General features: G+C 50.4%; 3 protein-coding genes and 1 long non-coding RNA gene across 13 annotated transcripts in view; 2 read left to right on the top strand and 2 right to left on the bottom strand.

Moving 5' to 3' along the window:
- LOC129548946 (uncharacterized) overlaps nt 1-3,041 on the top strand; it is an 8,161-nt gene extending 5,120 nt beyond the window's left edge. For 3 of the 5 annotated variants that reach the window (XR_008684423.2, XR_008684424.2, XR_008684425.2), the window contains one exon: nt 1,251-3,041. This is a non-coding gene — a long non-coding RNA (uncharacterized LOC129548946). Of the gene's footprint in view, nt 1-693; nt 830-1,200 lie in introns of those variants that run through there. The other 2 variants (XR_016036402.1, XR_008684426.2) reach the window with 2 other exon arrangements.
- Nucleotides 1-6,983, bottom strand: part of FOXRED1 (FAD dependent oxidoreductase domain containing 1) — an 8,256-nt gene extending 1,273 nt beyond the window's left edge. For 2 of the 4 annotated variants that reach the window (XM_088832286.1, XM_088832285.1), the window contains exons 1-10: nt 6,825-6,983; nt 4,413-4,633; nt 3,620-3,730; nt 3,036-3,154; nt 2,051-2,145; nt 1,666-1,767; nt 1,225-1,301; nt 711-871; nt 485-614; nt 139-243 (exon numbers count right to left, since the gene is read on the bottom strand). In XM_088832286.1, coding sequence (XP_088688412.1) covers nt 139-243; nt 485-614; nt 711-871; nt 1,225-1,301; nt 1,666-1,767; nt 2,051-2,145; nt 3,036-3,154; nt 3,620-3,730; nt 4,413-4,633; nt 6,825-6,909 — 1,206 coding nt within the window. In that variant the 5' untranslated portion in view covers nt 6,910-6,983. Of the gene's footprint in view, nt 1-138; nt 244-484; nt 615-710; nt 872-1,224; nt 1,302-1,665; nt 1,768-2,050; nt 2,146-3,035; nt 3,185-3,619; nt 3,731-4,412; nt 4,634-6,824 lie in introns of those variants that run through there. The other 2 variants (XM_088832288.1, XM_088832287.1) reach the window with 2 other exon arrangements.
- Nucleotides 6,984-7,210: 227 nt separating this feature from the next.
- On the top strand, nt 7,211-13,618 carry SRPRA (SRP receptor subunit alpha). Its single transcript, XM_055415908.2, has 14 exons — nt 7,211-7,432; nt 8,057-8,140; nt 8,437-8,600; nt 8,986-9,149; nt 9,405-9,564; nt 9,694-9,847; nt 10,075-10,166; nt 10,271-10,389; nt 10,509-10,595; nt 10,900-11,072; nt 11,170-11,383; nt 12,026-12,189; nt 12,274-12,372; nt 12,536-13,618. The coding sequence occupies exons 1-14, from the start codon at nt 7,316-7,318 to the stop codon at nt 12,662-12,664; spliced, it is 1,920 nt and encodes a 639-aa protein (XP_055271883.1). The 5' UTR covers nt 7,211-7,315; the 3' UTR covers nt 12,665-13,618.
- Nucleotides 13,619-13,881: 263 nt separating this feature from the next.
- The window catches only part of SIRAL1 (SIR2 antiphage like 1), a 47,477-nt gene continuing 41,517 nt past the window's right edge, over nt 13,882-19,841 (bottom strand). For 2 of the 3 annotated variants that reach the window (XM_055415909.2, XM_055415910.2), the window contains 3 exons: nt 18,653-18,938; nt 14,612-14,671; nt 13,882-14,365 (listed from right to left, as the gene is read on the bottom strand). In XM_055415909.2, coding sequence (XP_055271884.1) covers nt 14,352-14,365; nt 14,612-14,671; nt 18,653-18,938 — 360 coding nt within the window. In that variant the 3' untranslated portion in view covers nt 13,882-14,351. The remainder of the gene's footprint in view (nt 14,366-14,611; nt 14,672-18,652; nt 18,939-19,841) is intronic. The other variant, XM_055415911.2, reaches the window with a different exon arrangement.

The raw sequence follows: 19,841 nt of genomic DNA on the forward strand, positions 1-19,841 counted from the left end.
TCCCCCCGACCACCGCTGAGCATGCCCACAGAATGGTCCTTAGCCGTTGCGAAGTGGAGGCCCCTGTTGTGTGGGGCGGCCGGCAGGCTCTGGGAGCGGGCCCAGAGGCTCCAGGGTCGTCTGTCTCAGTCCAGTTACCTTTAGAGTCTCAAAGGCTGGTACCCTCTGGGCCAAACGGGGCCACACCTTCTCCTGGAAGAAGTCGTAGTCCACTTCCAGGTTCCCTGGGTCTGGTTCCTCCTCCTGGTAGGGAGAGGTGGGGACAGTGCTGACGTTGTCCAGGACACAAGGGCGGATCCAGATGTCACCGACCTCTTTAGTCGGTCCCCTTGGTGGGCGGAGGCTGGGGGGGAAAGAGACCCCAGTTCAAAGCCAGAGGGGACTGTGACATCAGTACCCGCGTGGGGCCCTCCAAGGAAGCCTGACTCCTGAGTGACACCCACTCTCCATCTCCTTGCTGGTCCCCTGACCCCACAGAGCTTACCTCTGCAGGGCTACAGCCGCCCAGGTAGTTGTTGCCTAATCCTTCCCGGCGGAAATAGGCTCCACTGGGGTCTGCGACGAGCGGTGCCTCCAGGCCTGGTCCCTGGGGGCAGTGCCACAGGTACACATACCTGCCATGACCAGCAGTGTGAGAAGTGGTGAGAACAGTGACCCCTCCCACCCCGACCCTCGTGTCACCACCCCCTGCAGAGCCCTGGAGGAGTCACCTTTTCCTCGGCTCCACGGGCAGCTTGGTGCCCTGCATGGTGCCCGGCGGCCCGTTCCCAACACCAGCCAGCTCTGCAATTTGCCCAGACCAGGCCCCCGCTGCATTGACCACTATGGCACACTCCACGGGCTGGAACTCCTGGCTGTGGTCCATCTTCACCTGCGGAGCCCAGCCTCAGTTTACCCACACGGGAAATGGGTAGAAGAAGATCAAAAGGACAGGCATGTGTACAATAGCTAGCTAGTGGGAAGGGACTATATAACACAGGGAGCCCAGCTTGGTGTTTTGTGACAATCAGAGGAGTGGGATGGGAGCGGGGAGGGAGGCTCAAGAAAGCAGGAATATATATAATTATGACTGATTTGCGCTGTTGTATGGCAGAAACCCAACACAACATGGTAAACCAATTTTCCTTTATAATTAAAAAGAGTTAAAATGCATAAACGCAAGGACAGTCATGATTTTCCTCACCCTGCACTTTGCTAAAGGAGGCCCCTAGGCTGGGAACTTACATGGACCTCATGTATCCTTTTCAAAGTCACCTGCTCCCCGCTGGCAGTCTCCATGTGGCTGGATGAAGAGATGAAACCTGCAGGAAAAAAAGGAAGAAGATAAGTCCTTGAGGCCTCGAAGAGGAAGGAAATGGAGCTTCCACTGGTTCCATAAGGACAGAAAGCTGAAGGCTGGGAGCTGACCCACAGGCACTAAAGCCAACAGGGACAGGGAAGCCAGGACGAACTTGGCCACAAAGGCCAGGAGGATGCCGGAACTTCAAGCAGCTCATGAGTCACGGAAAAATCTGCTTAGGAGCTGGAGTTAGGATGCTCAGAACCAGACCCGGGGAGAAGCCCCCACTCCCCTTGCTCAGCCTGTGTGTGCAGGTGAGACCCGGTGTGGGCTGACCTCCCCGGCGGCAGAGGACACAAGCCATGGGCACCGGGCCACAGACTCACGTGTCACCTCTCCTTGGCAGAAAAGGACCCCCATGGACTGTAACTTTCGCCGAAGCCCCTGGAGCAGACACCAGGGGTCAAACCAACCCTCGTTCTCCAGTCCTGTGAGGAGAAAGAAGACTCGTGAAGGGAGCCTAGGATGCTCCTCTCCTGTCGTCTTCCCCACACCCCTTGACTCTTCTTCAGGGCTCGTAAGCCGGGGAATGTCTCATTGACCAACTGCACCAGAGCTGGCTCCTACGAAAGGACAGAGAGCCAGCCTGGCCCGGGGGAGGTCCTGCCAGCCAGAAGGGACGCCTTCCTCCTTGACTTGGCTGCGGGGTGCTGAGACGTCTCACCCTGAGGCGCCCCTCAACCTCTGACCCCCTCTCCAAGCAAGGCTCACCGTATGACGCCAAAGCCACTCCCTCTGTGTTGATCCAGGGAAACTTTTTCTGAAGCTGCTCCGGAGACATCAGACAGACTTTGGCTCCTTCCTGCCTGGAGAAATGTGTGGGTCTGCGCATGCGTGCTGGATGAGTGTGTGTATGGGGGGGCGGGGGAGGAGAGAGAGAAGGGTGGGCCTGGCTCCACAGTCACCTCTCCCATGTCACTCTTCCTTGCTGCCTGGTCGAGACTCTTCAGCCTCTGCTCTCCCTTTCCATTCTGACACCCTAGACTCCCTTTGGCCACACCAAGCCCCCTGCCACCCCCAACTGTTCCCTGTGCTTTCACAACAGGGAGGGTCGCTCTGTTCTACTCGGGGGGGCCTCCCCGTCCACCTTCCAGTACAGTCCTGCTCACCACACTACCGTCCCCTCTGCAACCCTGATGCCCAAAGGCAGCATCGCGGGTGCCCAAAGGACACACTCACGGGCCAGACGAGGCAGTCTGGCTCAAATCCTGGCGCCACCACCTACTAGCTCCAGGTGCCTCAGGTTTCCCATGTGGGAAATGGGGATGTTCTGACAACTAAATGAGTTGATATTTGTAATGCATTTAGGACGTGGCTGGATGTCACTAGTGAAAGTCATAGAACCATCTGGAGAACATGCCCGCTCTTGACTGGCTGGTCATGAGACCCTGTAAAGCTTACGAATTCTACTTTCTGGCTGTTAGAGGAAACACTTGTGGATTCGCGGGACTTGGTAGGAGGGATGTGTCCTGAGGGGGTTCTCATTGCCTGGAAATTTAGGAACCACTGTGATAGCGACTGTCCATGTCTGGATACAGCACTTAGCACGGGACACTGGAGGTCTGACCGTGTCCATCTTCCTGACAGACTGAGCTCCTAGGGAGCAGGGCCCGTCTCATCAGCTCTGTCACCCTGGCTTCTAAAGTGAGTCAGAGGGTGGCTGAGATGTAGTGTGGAGACCGCGCCAGGCGCCCACCTCTGCATTTTCACGTTGCGTTCCATGATCGCAGCCCCCTCCTCAGAAGCCAGAAGGAGGTAACCAGAGGGGTTGAACTGGAGGTCCAGGGGAGGGTCATCGACCACCGCCAGGTACTCCTGTGTGCAAAGAAAAGCTCGTCCAAGAAACTGACTTCAAGAAGGGAGGCTGTGGGACTTCCGTCCAAAGGCTAAGACTCTGAGCTCCCAACGCAAGGAAGCCAGGTTCAATACCTGGTCACAGAACTAGATTCCACATGCCACATCTAGAAATCCCACAAGCTGTAACTAGAGATCCTGCATGATGCAACACAGATTAAAGATTCTGCATGCTGCAACTAAGACCCAGTGCAGCCAAATAAATAAATACTAAAAAAAAAGAAAGGAGAGGGAACTTTTCTGGCTTTCTTACCACAACCCTCAGCTCAGTGCCCTGACCCAGAGAAAAGCCCCCTCCAGGCACTGCCCCTGGGAAGAAAACTGGCATTTCCAACTCCTAGCTGCCCTGTCTCCCCTGCCAGCAGAACTGCCCGCCTCTCTGGGCTAAAGGAGGGGTCACCACCCCCACCCCACCCCAAATCTCACATTGATATTCCGTAGAAATTCGGCGGAAAAGAGGGAGAGCTGGACGTTCTCAGGCAATGAGAACTGCTGGCGAATCCCGCCCACAGAAAGCACGGTGGAGGCCCGGGAATACTGCGGAGATGAGAGAAGGTGAGGCGGACCCTGTCCCACGTGAGCAGAATACTGTCGTGGAGCAGAATACTGTCGTGGAGGGTGACAGTCACATGTCCAAAGTTGAAGGGGAGTCCTACCTTCAGGTTTTATAATCTAAGAGGAGATGAAGTGAACAAACCCCAGTGAAGGCAGTAAGGACAATGGTCATTAAAATCCTTATTAGGATAGGTACAGAGCAGAGGGTCAGTCATCAAAGGGCGGGACACCCTCATACAAAATGTTACAAAATGGTAATGGCCCTGAAGTCCAAGGCTGGAGACTGACATTTGGTTCTACTAACTTGAAAATAGAGGGACATGGCCAGTGGAGCAAGACCTGTGACTAGCCAGCAGTGGTAAACAGGAACAATCAAAGCATAAAAACCTCAGAAGCAATGAGGCCTGCAAGGGGGTTGTAATAACTGTTTGCGCTGATTACAGCTGGAATGCAGGCCAGACCTCTACGATCTCAAAACACACAACACTGTGAAATTTGCTTTCAAAAGTAAAAACCTTATGGTCAAGGTCACTAGTTTGAGGAAGAACCTGGGGCTGTTTCGCAACAAGGGCCAAAGTCCTGTCCCTTCAGAGATGTCGGCCTTTCTTCTCCTCCCCTGCCCCTGACTCTGAGTTGCCTGACTCTGCCCCACCCCAGACCTCACCGTGTGGTCCCGCTCCACCACCAGCACCCGAATGGCACCTCGCTGCTTCTCCAACCTCTTCAGCCAGTAGGCCACGGACAGGCCAAGCACCCCACCCCCCACAATCACCACATCTGAGCGTTCGGGGGGCAGGTGGCTGGTGTCATAGAGTGGGCTCCAAGCCCCGCCAGGGAAGATGGACTGGATCTTCTTCTTGATCTCCGACACCTTTCCATTCCAGTCTGTGGGACGCAGTTATGGTCAGAGAGGGCCATGCATCTCCTTTCCAAGAGGCGGGGTGGGGTATGTGTGTGTCGAGGAAAAGGTGGGCTAAACTGACACGGAGGTTTTAGTCCCCACAAGGTCAGCTGGCACCCAGCGGCATTCCGCAGCTTGGCCTCATGATCTCTGTGCCCGAGTCTCACTTCCTTTGAGTGCATTATACCTAGCACCGCAAGATTCAGCTTCCTAAAATGAACACTCTCTACTCTCTCCCCAGGCCAGGGGACTTACACATTTCTCTCCTGGGCTTCTGGACCAATAGGTCCTGGCACATCCAGAGCCAAAGGGCCCTCAGAAGCATGGACCTCTGAGTGGTACCTTCTCCTGGATATTCATCACCACCAGCAAATCTACACTCACCTCTTAAATACCTCTCCAATCTGTCCCCCTTTTTTCCCCATCTCTGCCACCACAGCCCTGGACAAAACCACAATGATGTCTTTCCCACAAAGGCTATTAAGAGCTCCCACTCATTCTCCTCTTGTCCTACCCCCCAACTTCTTTCCTCTATCACAGCTTTGCTGTTGCTGTTCAATAGCTAAGTCGTGTACGACTCTTTGCGACCCCGTGGACTGAAGCAAGCCAGGCTTCCCTGTCCATCACCAACTCCCACAGCATGCTCAAACTCATCTCCATTGAGTCGGTGATGCCATCCAACCATCTAATCCTGTCGCTCCCTTCTGTTCCTGCCTTCAATCTTTCCCAGCATCAGGGTCTTTTCCAATGAGTCTATCATAGCTAGAATGACCTCTTCTGAACATTAATCTAATCAAACACTCTTTTGCTTAGAACCTCCCATGGCTTTCCATCACTCTAAGGATAAAGGTTCAAAATCTTTCACGTGGCCTGTGAGACACTGCCCGATCTAGCTCTTGTTCACCTTGTCTTCCCAGAACCCTCCAACCTCAGCCTTCATTTCTGCCACGGAGGACCCAGGCAGGTGTTCTCTCTGCTTTGAAACTCTGCGCCCACTTCTCTGTACAGTTAACTCCTTGGTTCCTTTCGATCTCAGCTCGGTTATCATTTTCTCAGGAATGCCTTTCCTGACCTCCCCTAGACTATGCCAAGTAATCCTGTTACTATCTCATAGCTATCTCATAGCTCAGTGAACTGTTCTTTTGCAACATGCAGTGCACTTTGCAACTTTGAACTCATTTGTGATTGCTTCATACTGTGCTATGTCTTCTTTCTCCACCAAATCTCCAGCCTAGCACAGTGCCTGGCACATCCTGCTGCTGCTAAGTCACTTCAGTCGTGTCCGACTCTGTGCGACCCCATAGATGGCAGCCCACCAGGCTCCCCCGTCCCTGGGATTCTCCAGGCAAGAATACTGGAGTGGGTTGCCATTTCCTTCTCCATTCTAAGTGCACAATATATGCCTTGAATGCATGAATCTTTTTGTCTTTCACACCAAGCTCATAAATCTCCAAGTCTTCTGTCACTGTCTCCAGTTCCAAGTTCAAACTCTTCTCAGCATTCGAGTCTTTCTTTGATCTGGACTTAACCTTACCCATCATTTCATACTACTACTCAACTCTCTGTCCGGATGGCCTTTGCTAATTCCTTGCACGAAAACGATACTTTTTCCTAACCTTTGCTCAGTTCTCCAGAACCTGGAACTCACACTTTCCTTGAGCCAGTAAACATCATCTTTCAAGGCTGATCTCAGTTCCCACCTGTTCCACGTATGGCTACCAACACTACCTCCTGGCAGTGCAGGACATCATCCTAGTTGGCTTCTCTTCGATTTTCAACTGGTCTACGAAGCCTTTCCTCTCCAGCTACACCTCAGACACCTCCAGGACGTGTATCGAATCCTCTCTTTCTCTTCTTTCCTCCTCACGGCCACAAAACAGCATCCTGCATGCCAGCAGGACTTCATTAATTTCTGTGCAACCAATGAATCAGCCTGGCTGCAATTCTGGTGGCAAACTCAGGCACAGAATGATCTGGGATATGTCACCTGAGAAGGGCAACTCTGGGATCCATATCCCTGTCCAGTTTCTACAAGCTCCGGCAGGCAAGGTTACCCCCTACTCCGAGGGACCCACTGTATTCCCAGCGTGGGCCGGGATTCTGAGTCCTGAAGGTCACAAGGCTGGAGACGGGACACCCCAGAACCACAATACCCTCCGCTGCCCTCAACTTTACCCAGAGTAGAGCCTCCTCTGTATGTGCCTAGCCCTCGTCCGGAGAGGCACGGGCCCAGGCGGAGCCGCAGCGCCCTCCGGAGCATGGCCCTGCTGCTCCTGGCCGCTAGGAGAGCAGCACCCTAACCGGGTACAGTCCCAGCCTGCAGTCACTGCTACGCGCCGCCAGTCGTTCATTCAAGCACTCCCATTGGCCAGTGACGCCTCCGGGCCCCGCCCCTCCACCCTATAGGCGGTCGGTCCCTCCCGTGACACGCTGAGAGCCCCGCCCAGGCCCGCCCCACCCTCCATTGGCCAGCTGGGAGTTAACGTCAGTCCTGCGCGCCCGTGGGCGGAGCCGGGGAGGGATCCGGGCGGCGCTGAGCGGAAGTGCGGCTGCGCCGGTTTCCGGGGCCGGTGGTGTGACGTGTCCAGCGCTTGGCGCAGCAGGAAGCGGCGGAGATCGAGGCCTGAGTTCCCGGCGCCGGCCCCGGCTCCTTTCCCGCTGCCGCCATGCTCGACTTCTTCACCATTTTTTCCAAAGGCGGGCTCGTTCTCTGGTGCTTTCAGGGCGTGAGCGACTCATGCACCGGGCCCGTTAACGCGTTAATTCGTTCCGTGCTGCTGCAGGTACCGCCCCCGCGGGATCAGAACTCCGGGCTCGTCCCCCTCTCCCTGACCCGACCCCTCGTCCCCTTCGACTGATCCCGGGCCTCCCTCTCTCCCTGTCGGCCCACCTCAAACTGGCCGCTCGCTCGTAGCCGGGACTCCACTTCTTTCTCCCGTCCCTGTCAGACCATCCCGCAACTTTGTGATGTCCCCTCCCCCCTCCGCTTTCTGGGACTCTGCCAGGATTCCGTAGTCTATTGAGACCTCCCTTCGTTCCCCACTTTCGCTGCGAGCGGCTTGGTTTTCTGTTGTCGCAAAGGCTGAATGAGATAAAGGATGAAAGAACGTGTTTTAAGAAGTGTAGATCGTGTCCGGCTGCCGGTAAACCTGATTGTTTACATGAGGACTCCCTTCTTGCTCGCACATGTCGGTCCCGCCCACCTTTCCCCTCCTTATCCCCAGCTGGGTGTCTACACTTTTCTCCCAGGTGAAATGCTGGAGAACAGTGCCCCTGAATCTTTTGGCCCTGGGGGACTGTTTGAGTTGAGGGGAAGGTCGGGTTCCTTCCCGAAGGCAGTCCTGGAGGGGCCCAACTCCAGGTGTTTGAGGGGACAGTCTGAACTCTGAGATATACTCTTTTTCCAGGAGAGAGGAGGTAACAACTCCTTCACCCATGAGGCACTCACTCTCAAGTATAAACTGGACAACCAGTTTGAGTTGGTGTTTGTGGTAAGTGAGGGTATTTTAGAGGGGTAACGATTACATTGACAGGCAGTCCTGATGATTCAGAAAATCCTGATTAATGACACCCAGTGTCTAGGATGAAGTAACTGAGAAAACAAGGACGGTGGAGGGGGAAAGGGAAGCTGCTCTTGGGCCCAGTCAGACGGCTTGGCTGCTCCTCAGGTCAGGGAAACCGGCCAGGGGGCTGAGCCAGTCCCTGGAGGCCTGGGTCGAGTTGGCTTCCCTCTGTTCTGGGCCGGCATGTAAGCAGATCTGCTGGCTCTTTTCCTTTCCCTGAACAGGTAGGTTTTCAGAAGATCCTAACACTGACGTATGTGGACAAGTTGATAGATGACGTTCACCGGCTGTTCCGAGACAAGTACCGCACTGAGATCCAACAGCAGAGTGCCTTAAGTCTATTGAATGGCACTTTCGATTTCCAGAATGACTTTCTGCGGCTCCTTCGGTGAGAGTCCTCTCCTCTACAAAATCAATTTCTGAGACTTGATGAATTCCCGTCCTTCCCAAGGGTGGGTAGTACACTGTGGGTTGAAAGGGGTTGGCTTTCCAGTTCTGATTGCCTTCTTGGTGTGAGGGTCCTTCCCCTGGATTTAGACTGTCCACTTTTTCTCTCTGGGCTTCCCTGCTGGCTCAGATGGTAAAGAATACCTGCAATGTGGAAGACCCAGGTTTGATCCCTGGCTTGGGAAGATCCCTGAGAGAAGGAAATGTCAACCCACTCTAGAATTCTTGACTGGAGAATCCCATGGACAGAGGAGCCTAGGATGCTTTGTAGGATCGCAAAGAGTCAGACATGAGTGAAGCAACTTAGCACAAACTTTTCTCTTTAGTGAGGCAGAGGAGGGCAGTAAGATCCGTGCTCCCACTACCATGAAGAAATTTGAAGATTCTGAAAAGGCCAAGAAACCTGTGAGATCCATGATTGAGACACGGGGTGAAAAGCCTAAGGAAAAAGCCAAGAATAACAAAAAAAACAAGGGGGCCAAGAAGGAAGGTGAGTTTGAACTTGGACATCCAGGGGCATGAGAAGTTGTTAAGGTGGCACTGAAGTGGTTCCCTGACCTTCCCCTTGTCATTGTTTGCCTCCCTGGCTCAGGTGCCCACCACCCTCATTATTGTCCCCAGTCTTGGTGATCCCCCAGGTGTTTCTTCCTAGTTTTCTCTGAATGATCTGGAAGGCTTTTCCCCATTTGTCTATTTTGTTGGAATTTGGTCTTTTTTTTTTTTCAGTGAGTTTTCTCCTTGACAGGTTCTGATGGCCCTCTGGCTACTAGCAAAGCAGCCCCCGCAGAAAAGTCAGGTCTCCCAGTAGGACCTGAGAATGGGGAGGAACTTTCCAAAGAGGAGCAGATCCGCAGGAAGCGAGAAGAGTTCATTCAGAAGCATGGGAGGGGTATGGAGAAGTCCGGGTGAGCGGCCCAGCTTTGCCTTGAGCTTTTGTTATCCAGATACGTTGGGGGCGAGGGAGTCCTTGTTTCTGAGGTGGATGCTGCCTCCTGCTTCTCCACCATAACCCTCTGTACTGTAATCCTTCACAGCAAGTCCAGTAAGTCAGATGCTCCCAAGGAGAAGGGCAAAAAGGCACCCCGGGTGTGGGCACTGGGAGGCTCTGCTAACAAGGAAGTTCTGGACTACAGCACTCCCACCACCAACGGAGCCCCCGAAGCGGCCCCGCCCGAGGACATCAACTTGGTAAGAGGTAGCAGGGGCCACAGTGAGGGTTACCGGTAATAAGAAGCAGGGGAGGAAGGAGAGATGAGGAGGGCAGTCCCCTTGATTCCTTGGAGCCAGAGGGTGGGTTACATTTGGAGCTTCTGGAGTCGAAGGGTCGGAACAATGTAAGACAGGGTCACCCCAGGCTTCCCTCCCCACCAGCTCATAGTTTCCTGATCCCTTCTTCCTCTCCCCACACCCTCCAGATTCGAGGGACTGGGCCCGGGAGGCAGCTTCAGGATCTGGACTGCAGCAGCTCAGATGATGAAGGAGCTGCTCAGAATTCCACCAAACCTAGGTATGGGATTCCAGGTGGCGGGTGGTGGGTATGGCTCCAGAAGGGATAGGACGTGCTGGCTGCCTGCTGGCTTTCCGTTCATCTGTGGTTTTCTGTGCCTGCAGTGCTACCAAGGGAACTCTGGGTGGCATGTTTGGGATGCTGAAGGGCCTCGTGGGTTCCAAGAGCCTGACTCGTGAAGACATGGAATCTGTGCTGGACAAGATGCGTGACCATCTCATTGGTGAGTCAGGACAGGGTAGACTTGTGTTTTTGGGCTAAGGATGGTGGGGTAGAAGGGCTGTACCATGGGCGTTGTTCACTCCTGCTGGGGCACTCACCCACGCTTGTCCCCCTCCTTAGCTAAGAACGTGGCAGCAGACATTGCAGTCCAGCTCTGTGAATCCGTGGCCAACAAGTTGGAAGGGAAGGTGATGGGGACGTTCAGCAGTAAGTATGTCCCCAGACCCGGAAGTGTTTGGGTAGAGGTTATGAAGTCACCACCATTCTTATTATACTACGTGCATGACTTTTGACAAACTATAATCTCTAAATCTCTGGTGTTTCACTCAGACTTCAGGTGTTCATGACATCTAACTTAAGAGGATTTGAATCAATTGTCAGGTGCTTAGGGCTGTCAGATATGGTGTGGATTCCTGGGCAGGATCCTAGTTCCCTTTAGCTCAGCAAGATGCCAGGTGTTCGGAGCACCTGACTTGGGCTTCATGGGTATACCTCCCTGTCCCACCCCCAGCGGTGACTTCCACGGTAAAGCAAGCTCTGCAGGAGTCCTTGGTGCAGATTCTACAGCCGCAGCGCCGTGTAGACATGCTCCGGGACATCATGGATGCCCAGCGTCATCAGCGCCCGTACGTGGTCACTTTCTGTGGTGTGAACGGCGTGGGGAAGTCTACCAACCTTGCCAAGGTCGGTGTGGTTCCCCAGCCTGTCTCCGGCATCGTTTCTTCTGCTTTTTACTTCTCTGCCGCTCTGGGGCCGCCTGACAGTTTTGCCTCTCTTGCAGATCTCCTTCTGGCTGTTAGAGAACGGCTTCAGTGTCCTCATCGCTGCCTGTGACACATTTCGTGCCGGGGCTGTCGAACAGCTGCGGACGCACACCCGGCGTCTGAGCGCCCTGCACCCCCCTGAGAGCCATGGTGGTCGCACCATGGTGCAGTTGTTTGAGAAGGGCTATGGCAAGGATGCTGCTGGCATTGCCATGGAGGCCATTGCCTTTGGTACAGTGCACAGGAAGCGCGGAGCTTGTGTGGGCCCCTTTGCTCCAGGGGTTCCCTTAGAACTTGCAGAGGACCAGGGTTACCTTACCACCAACTTTCTGCTCAGCAGCAGAATTAGTGATGGGCCATTGCCATGCTCCACTTTGGGGTAACACGTGTAGTTGCAGGCAAACCTCATATATTCCCTTCATTACCTCAATATTTGGTCACCTTTATCCTCCTGCTAGGACTTCCCAGGTTTGGCTCCGTGGTAAAGAACCTGCCTGCCAATGCAGGAGACACAAGACATGCAGGTTCTAGCCCTGGGTCAGGAAGATCCCCTGCAGGAGGAAATGCAACCTACTCCAGTATTCTTGCCTGGGAAATTCATGGACAGAGGAACCTGGTGGGCTACAGTCCACAGAGTTGCAAAGAGTTAGGCACTCTGAGTGTACACCACACCCGCCTGCCCTCCTTTCCCTGAATAAGCCTAATAACAGAGTGTGGAAATTGCTTCTTAAACATAACCTTGTAACTTGATTCAGAACTTAAGGAAATAAACAGGCAGACTTTTAATAGGGCCAGTTTAGGACCTGTTGAGAGGAAGCTGGAAAGGAGTGTAACAGTCCAGAAGTTTTGAGTTGACCACTTTTTTCTTTCTAGCACGTAACCAAGGCTTTGATGTGGTGCTGGTGGACACAGCTGGCCGCATGCAAGACAACGCTCCCCTGATGACTGCCCTGGCCAAGCTCATCACTGTCAACACACCCGACCTGGTGCTGTTTGTGGGGGAGGCCTTAGTAGGCAACGAAGCTGTGGACCAGCTGGTGAGGGCTCGGGCCTGGTTCTCTTCCCAACCTCAGCTCTGACCAGTTAGGTATGTTATATTTATATCATGTTTCTCCTTTCAGGTCAAGTTCAACAGAGCCTTGGCTGACCATTCTATGGCCCAGACACCTCGGCTCATTGATGGCATTGTCCTTACCAAATTTGATACCATTGATGACAAGGTAAACACGGACAACACAGGGCAAAGTGGGACCAGGAGGGGGAATGGCCATCCTTCACAGGGGAGTGGAGGCGCTAAGGGCACATGGGTTCCAGAACCTGCTGTTGCTGAGGGAGTGAAAAGGCAGGGTCCAGAGATGACTGGGTGTCCTCTCTCTGCTTCAGGTGGGAGCTGCGATTTCTATGACCTACATCACAAGCAAACCCATCGTCTTTGTGGGCACTGGCCAGACCTACTGTGACCTACGCAGTCTAAACGCCAAGGCTGTGGTGGCTGCCCTCATGAAGGCTTAATGTGGCTCTTGCCTGATACCAAATCACCGCTTCCCCCAAAGTCCCCATCCCTGTATCAAGAATGTGCTTTAGAGTATGTGAGCAACTTGTCTTCAGTGTAGTTTAAAGGCAGAGTGAGGGGGGCTCTGGGGCCTGCAGCCCCTCCTAACCCCACTCTCTGTTCAGCCCAGCCTCCACCTGCAAAGAGGGCCTAATCATGTTACAGTCACTGCCCACTACCCATCCCAGCCCCACCCCCGTGCCCTTCCCGCTTCCTAATCCAGCATCCCTCACTCTGCTTACAGACTCGGTCTCATTACAGCTTTGACCAATGGTTAGTAGATCCAACACCAGAGCTCTGCTAGTTAGTGTGGTCACGGGGATGTCCGAGCATCGTCCCCCGCTCCATTAGAGAAGAGGCTTGAGAGCCTGCGCTGGGTCTCGATGGCCCCTCTCTGTAGGAAACAGCATTCAGGTCCGCAGGGCCAGGATAACACCCCCACACTGTGGCAGTGTATGGCCTCTTCTTAATTGCTGCTAATTCAGTGATCCCTTCCCCTTTTCCCCAAAGCCTCAGCGAGGCCAGAGTGATGCGTTACAGATGAGTGAGAGGGGTCCCCGCCTCCCACAGAAGTAAAAGGAGCCGCGCTGCAGTATTGCATTGGGGCTCTCAGCCTTCAAGACCCCCCCACTTCCAGAATCCACACGTAACTTTGCATGTTTCCCTTCCCGGGAGAAAACCAGCTGTCAGAAGGGGTGTGTGTTGCCCCCTCCCCCTTCTGCTCCCGAGCGGACCCTGGCTCCTCCGCCGCCTCTACAGTGCCTGGTAGACAAGTGCTGCGTTGAAGACAGACCTTGTGAAGACTTGCTGTAGCTTGGTGTTACAGATGTGCTGTCAGTGCAATAAGGTGAAGGCTGTCTGCCCAGAGAAATACATAATTTATATGAGAAAATAAATTTCATAAGTAAATTGCCTTTTAGGTCTTGGAGTCATTTTACAGAGGATTCAGAACTACGATCCCACAACATACTAACTGGAGTTTCTAGGGTACATGGCAGAAGGGAAATGGGAACTGATAATGATGAGGAATCTGGTGAAAATCAGCGCTTGTCCCAAGAATGAGATCACCTTCCCCACAGGGACAAGGACAGAACTTTTAAAATTTAAATTCGGCCTGTACCTTTGCAGGTCAGGAGTTTTCTAAAGTGACTCAAAGTAGAGCTGGGGCCCTGGGAAGTAAATGAAGAAGCTTTTAATATTACAGCTCAATTATGTAAAATACTGTACATTGTAAAAGGTCTAGAAAACTAGAGCTTCAAGTCGTATTTTAAAAAAGCCATTAAGCTTAATTGAAAAACCAAGTATAGAGTACAAAACGCCCACAAGGGCCACGGCGAACCCGTGGCGTCGAGAGCCCGAGTCCTCCGCGCAGCCATGCTCGGTGGAAATGTCCTGTTGACCTGCTGTGTGGACACAGCCTGTCCAGCCTGGGGTGGGGTGGGGGCTCCATTTGGGTCCCTGTCACTTGGGTATTGAACTGGAACAGGCTGCAGAGGAACGAGCCGGCATGAAGGATTAACCCCCAGCTTTCAGCCTCGGTACTGGTACTTCCTAGGAGCTGCTTCGGGTTCTTGTAAGTTCACTTGTTAAACACTCCACAGTAGGCCCTGACAGCTTGATCTAACGGTGGCGGTTCCTCTAGCCCTCTCAGGTACTATGGTCTGCAGAGAGAAAAAAGACGGTAAGTGAAGTTTCACATGTCAGGTTTATCCATCTAAAGCTGCAGAAACTGAAGTCAAGCTTAATCCTTCAGAAGACAAGACACCAAATACTAGGAAACCTGTGAATGGACTTGGTAGGAAAATCCAGACTCTACAGGTAGGAGAGCTAAGTCATTCTCCAAGGTCTTAACTGAGTTCTGGGAAAACGTTTTCTGCTGACAAACGGTAGAACAGGAAACAGTGTACCTCTTATTTCACTGTGTGCTGCAGATGAGCCATTCAGCTGGCCTTCTCTCACGATTCCTGCTAAACAGAACACACATCAGTATCAGATAATACGACCGAACAGCTAAAACTTAGTAACAGGAAAGCAGCCAACTAAAGAGAGGTGAAAGCACATAGTCTGACTAAGAAGGATGAAATTATTTACTACTGTACAGCTAGGCAGGGGCATAAACCAGGTCAGTCTTCTCACTGTTGTACAAGATGATAGGGAAGCACTGCGGTCCCTGAGTGCACTGACACTCCTTGTGAGAAAACAAGTGTGTCCCTAACTAGCCCAGAAGGCCAAGTTTAGGTAAATAAAACGACTCCAGCCGGGGACAGGAGGCAGCATTCAAGGGGGCAAATTCAACCAAGCAGAAGAGTGACTAGTAGCTGAGCTAACACCCCCAGAATGGGCTTACAGCCTTGCTGTCTGATATACTGCCATTGGCCACATGTGCTGTTTAGATTTAAATTAAAAATTGTGTTCCTCAGGAACTTCCCTGATGGTCCAGTGGTTAGGACTCTGCACTTCCAATGCAGGGGATGTGGATGGGCAGTGGCGGGTGGGTTCGATCTCTGGCTGGGGAACTGAGATTCTACAAGCGGCATGGTGTGGCCAAAAAAGAAAAAAGTCAGTTCCTCAGTCACACTACACTTCAAAACTCAATGGCCACGTGTGGCTTGTGGTTACAGTACTGGACAGAGATGATAGAATACTTCGGTCAGCGCAGAAAATTCTGTTGGACAGCACTGGAATAAATAATGTCTAGGAAGAAGTTTAAAACTGAATACACGGGAGAAAACAGCAGACAGAAACACAGACAGCTGGAGTAAAAATAAGAGACGGTGCTCGAACACACAAATTGGGATTCCCCTCTTGGAAAACACTGGAGCAATATTTATCAGCCACTAAAATGTTACCTTTGACCTAGTAATTATACTGGGAATCCAACCTATGGAAATTATTGGCAAAAGGAAAAACTCCAGGGATGAAGATAGGTTCACTGCAGCAGTGCTTACAGTAGGAAAAAAACGAGATATTGCCTAATACAGGGGAATAATTAGGTAACTGTGACAGTAGATTATAACACAGTCTGTCACTGGCTATGAAGACTGCGCCATGTGGGGAAATGCATGATATGCATCGCTGAATTTAAAAAGAACCAGGACTGCACATAGATTTTGTTTACAACCGGAAATGCACAAGGAAAACTTAACTGAAATATACCAAAGTAACGGCTTTTGTGATAGTGAATTATAAAAGAATTATCTTCTTTTCCCCATTACTTGATTTTCGTGAACGTACTTGCAGCCTACAGAATCTTTCAACCTAAGTAATTTTCACTATGCAAAAGTTTGGACACAGCACTATGCCCGGTACGGGGTTATAAAATAACAGCAGTGAAAGACCTCTGACTTCTCACTGGTATTTATCTATAGACTCAAAACATAACTGTGGATGGAAGGTAAATCTGACTTGAAGTGCTTTTAACCTAAAATTGCTCTGCTACATTTCAGATCACAAACTTCAGCTGACCATTCTAATTAAAGCCCCTGGCCACAGAGAAAATCCTTGATGTTTAACAATTCACAATACGCTAATGAGTGGTAACTTCATGGGGAGTCGTTCTGCTAGGAAGTCCATGTAGCTAAGGACAGTCTGTACAGCTTTGCAATACTTCTGATGACTTTTGTCAATAAAAGACTTAGTGTAGGAAGAGCTGTCCGGTGGGATTCTGTTCTCTTCCACGTTAGCATCTTCCCTGGCTAGAAGATCTCAAGAACACAGATCAAAAGAACGAAGTGTGTAAATGGAAACTTTACACATTAGTAATCGGAAACTTTTAACTGCATTTGGCTTTCTGGTTAGAATTGCGAGGTAAAATGTCAAGTGAATAGTACCCCTAACTTGACTTTAATGCAACCACAACAGTTTCCACATAACATTTTTGAAGAATTTTTTTTCTGTTTATAAAGACAAAGCATAATCGTAAAAAATAGGATTTTCATATTTCATAACATAGGAAAAAATATAAAAAACCCACACTGACTCCCACTGCACAGAGATGACCAAAGTTATTTCCCAGCATCACGCCAGGCATTTCTCTATGTTACTGTTCAGTCGCTCAGTCGTGTCCAACTCTTCGCAACCCCACGGACTATAGCCCGCCAGGTGCCTCTGTCCATGGGACGCCCAGGCAAGGATACTGGAGTGGGTTGCCATTTCCTCCTCCAAGGGATCTTCCCGACCCAAGGGTCGAACCAGCATCTCCTGCATTGGCAGGTGGATTCTTTGTGGCACCAGAGAAGCCATAAAGCACACCAAACAAAAATAGAAAACATCTATAATCTTGTATGCCAGGGACTGGGATACAAAAATGCATTGTACAACCTGCATTTTGTTTTTTTCCACTCAGAATAGTGTATCTCTGACATTATTTTGGGCAGTAAAAGCATTTTTTATTTTATGGCTTCATATGTATTTAATATTTAATCAATTAATAAATGGTGTATTTATAGAATCACCTATTTTCTGGAACATTTTAGGTTGCTTCCAATTTTTGCCATTTGTCTACAACCCTGATTACATCCGCACACCTATATCTTTGTGCAACTCTGTCGTATAATGGTATAAGTGTCCAGTGATCTCCTTTAGGAGAAATTTCTAAGATAGATTTTATCAAAAGGGATTTCTGGGTCAAAGGTTTTAAAATTTTGAACATATTGTAAATTTACCCTTCAGAAAAGTTGTACTAACTTTATCTTCCCACCAAAATTGCACAAATATATTTTTTTCCTCACAGCCTTAGCCAAAAGGGAGTTACCATTCTTCCCTATTTTTGAAATCTAAATTCTTTTTAAAAATTTATTATTTTTTGGGGGGAGAAACATCAATAACCTCAGATATGCAGATAACACCACCCTTATGGCAGAAAGTGAAGAAGAACCAAAGAGCCTCTTGATGAAAGTGAAGGAGGAGAGTGAAAAAGTTGGCTTAACGCTCAACATTCAGAAAACTAAGATCATGGCATCAGGTCCCATCACTTCATGGCAAATAGATGGGAAAACAGTGGAAACAGTGGCTGACTTTATTTTTTTGGGCTCCAAAATCACTGCAGATGGTGACTGCAGCCATAAAATTAAAAGACGCTTACTCCTTGGAAGGAAAGTTATGACCAACCTAGACAGCATATTCAAAAGCAGAGACAATTACTTTGTCAACAAAGGCCCGTCTAGTCAAGGCTATGGTTTTTCCAGTGGTCATGTATGGATGTGAGAGTTGGACTGTGAAGAAACCTGAGCGCCAAAGAATTGATGATTTTGAACTGTGGTGTTGGAGAAGACTCTTGAGAGTCCCTTGGACTGCAAGGAGATCCAGCCAGTCTATCCTAAAGGAAATCAGTCCTGGGTGTTCATTGGAAGTACTGATGTTGAAGCTGGAACTCCAATATTCTGGCCACCTGATGCAAAGAGCTGACTCATTGGAAAAGACCCTGATGCTGGGAAAGATTGAAGGTGGGAGGGGAAGGGGACGACAGAGGATGAGATGGTTAGATGGCATCACCGACTCAATGGACATGAGTTTGGGTAAACTCTGGGAGTTGGTGATGGACAGGGAGGCCTGGCGTGCTGCGGTTCATGGAGTTGCAAAGAGTCAGACACGACTGAGCGACTGAACTGAACTTCCCTGGGTCTTTGCTGCAGTGCACGGGCTCCAGAGTGCACAGGATTAGTTGCCCCTCGACATGTGGGATCTTAGTCCTCCGACCAGGCATCGAACCCAAATCCCCTGCACTGGAAGGTGCATTATTAACCCTGGACCACCAGGGAAGTCCCTGAAATCTATATTTCAATTGCATTTCACCGATTAGCCTAACCTGAAAACTAACCGTGATCTCCCTTCATAATCTGGTTAGGATCATATTCTGTATCTTCGTGATGACCTGACCCACCACAAACACATAACAGGCTGAAGAACAGCTGCCCTCCGACCCCTCTTAGTCTCTAAACGCAACCTACCTGACCTTCCCCTCGTGGAGATCTCACATGTCAGTCGTTTGAAATATTCTGGAAGGTCAGCATAGTCATTTCCATAGGAGATGACCTTAATCCCTTTGTCCAGCATGTTTTCTCGAAGCTTCTTGAATTCATCCACATCTCCTCTCCGAACTAGCATGAAATGTTCTAAGTCAGATTTATGCTTGACGGCCTCCAGAAAAAGGGCTTGGAAAGTGGTATCATCCACAGTCCAGCCACAGCCCAGGAAGAGGAATGACTTGTTTTCATAGAGTTTCTGAATCTCTCTCTGGTAGGAAGAGAAACAACATGTGAATCACACTGTGAAGACAGGTCTGAAAGAGAATCAACAGGGTCATAACTGCTGCAACTAGCAGACTGTGATGACCGATGAACCAGGATTAAGAGTCAGAGGATAGATACTCCCATGAAGGAGTAGGACCTTCTCACTGTTTACTGCTGCATCCTGATGACTGTTCTAAAACTGTATCTTTGCCTGGCATTCTCCTGCAGGGTCTCTATTCAGGGTCTCACTGCTCTACATCTTACGGTTTATTTTTTAGATCTGTGTGCCCAGAGGCCAAGGCAATCAGTAGTCTTCAATGTATCTTATTCTTCCCATTTTCTTGACCAGATCCGCTTTTTCTGCTTTACAGACTGAGCCATGAATAACCAGAGAAGTCCATCACCATAGCTGCTCAAAGAAAACCTGACCCTTAGAACACTAATGTATACGTGTGTCTATACTTTTAAGACATTTTTTAAAGATTGTTTTGATATGGACCATTTTTAAAGTCTTGTATTGAATTTGTTACAACATTGTTTCGTTTTATGTTTTGGTTTTTTTGGCCACAAGGCAGGTGGGATCTTAGATCCTCGATCAGGGATCGAACCTGAGCCCCTGCAATGGATGGCAAAGTCTTAACCACTGAAGGGCCAGGGAAATCCCTGTGTGTATACATTTATACACACATGTATGTACATATATATCACACACACTGCATATGTATAAAGTGTTAGAAATGACTTTGCTTAAGGGGTCACTCACAGATAAGGCTATAACAGACGACAGGGAAGGAACAGGTGAAAAAAAGTCCCCCTGTTCTTTAAAAAACATCACATTTTCTTGGTCTTTTTCATGAAGCCTCCATTTTATTACCCTATTCAAATTTAAAAAAATTTCTTCCGGTGA

Source organism: Moschus berezovskii, chromosome 25, assembly GCF_049115385.1.
Source record: "Moschus berezovskii isolate FMDL1 chromosome 25, NW_MosBer_1.0, whole genome shotgun sequence".
Classification (NCBI taxonomy): domain Eukaryota; kingdom Metazoa; phylum Chordata; class Mammalia; order Artiodactyla; family Moschidae; genus Moschus; species Moschus berezovskii.

Excerpts from the sequence above, each read along its gene's own strand:
- SRPRA (XM_055415908.2), top strand. The coding sequence starts at position 7,316 with ATGCTCGACTTCTTCACCATTTTTTCCAAAGGCGGGCTCGTTCTCTGG. Across the intron at positions 9,150-9,404 it reads CAAGGGGGCCAAGAAGGAAG|GTTCTGATGGCCCTCTGGCT; the intron begins GTGAGTTTGAAC and ends TCTCCTTGACAG. Across the intron at positions 10,167-10,270 it reads CAGAATTCCACCAAACCTAG|TGCTACCAAGGGAACTCTGG; the intron begins GTATGGGATTCC and ends CTGTGCCTGCAG.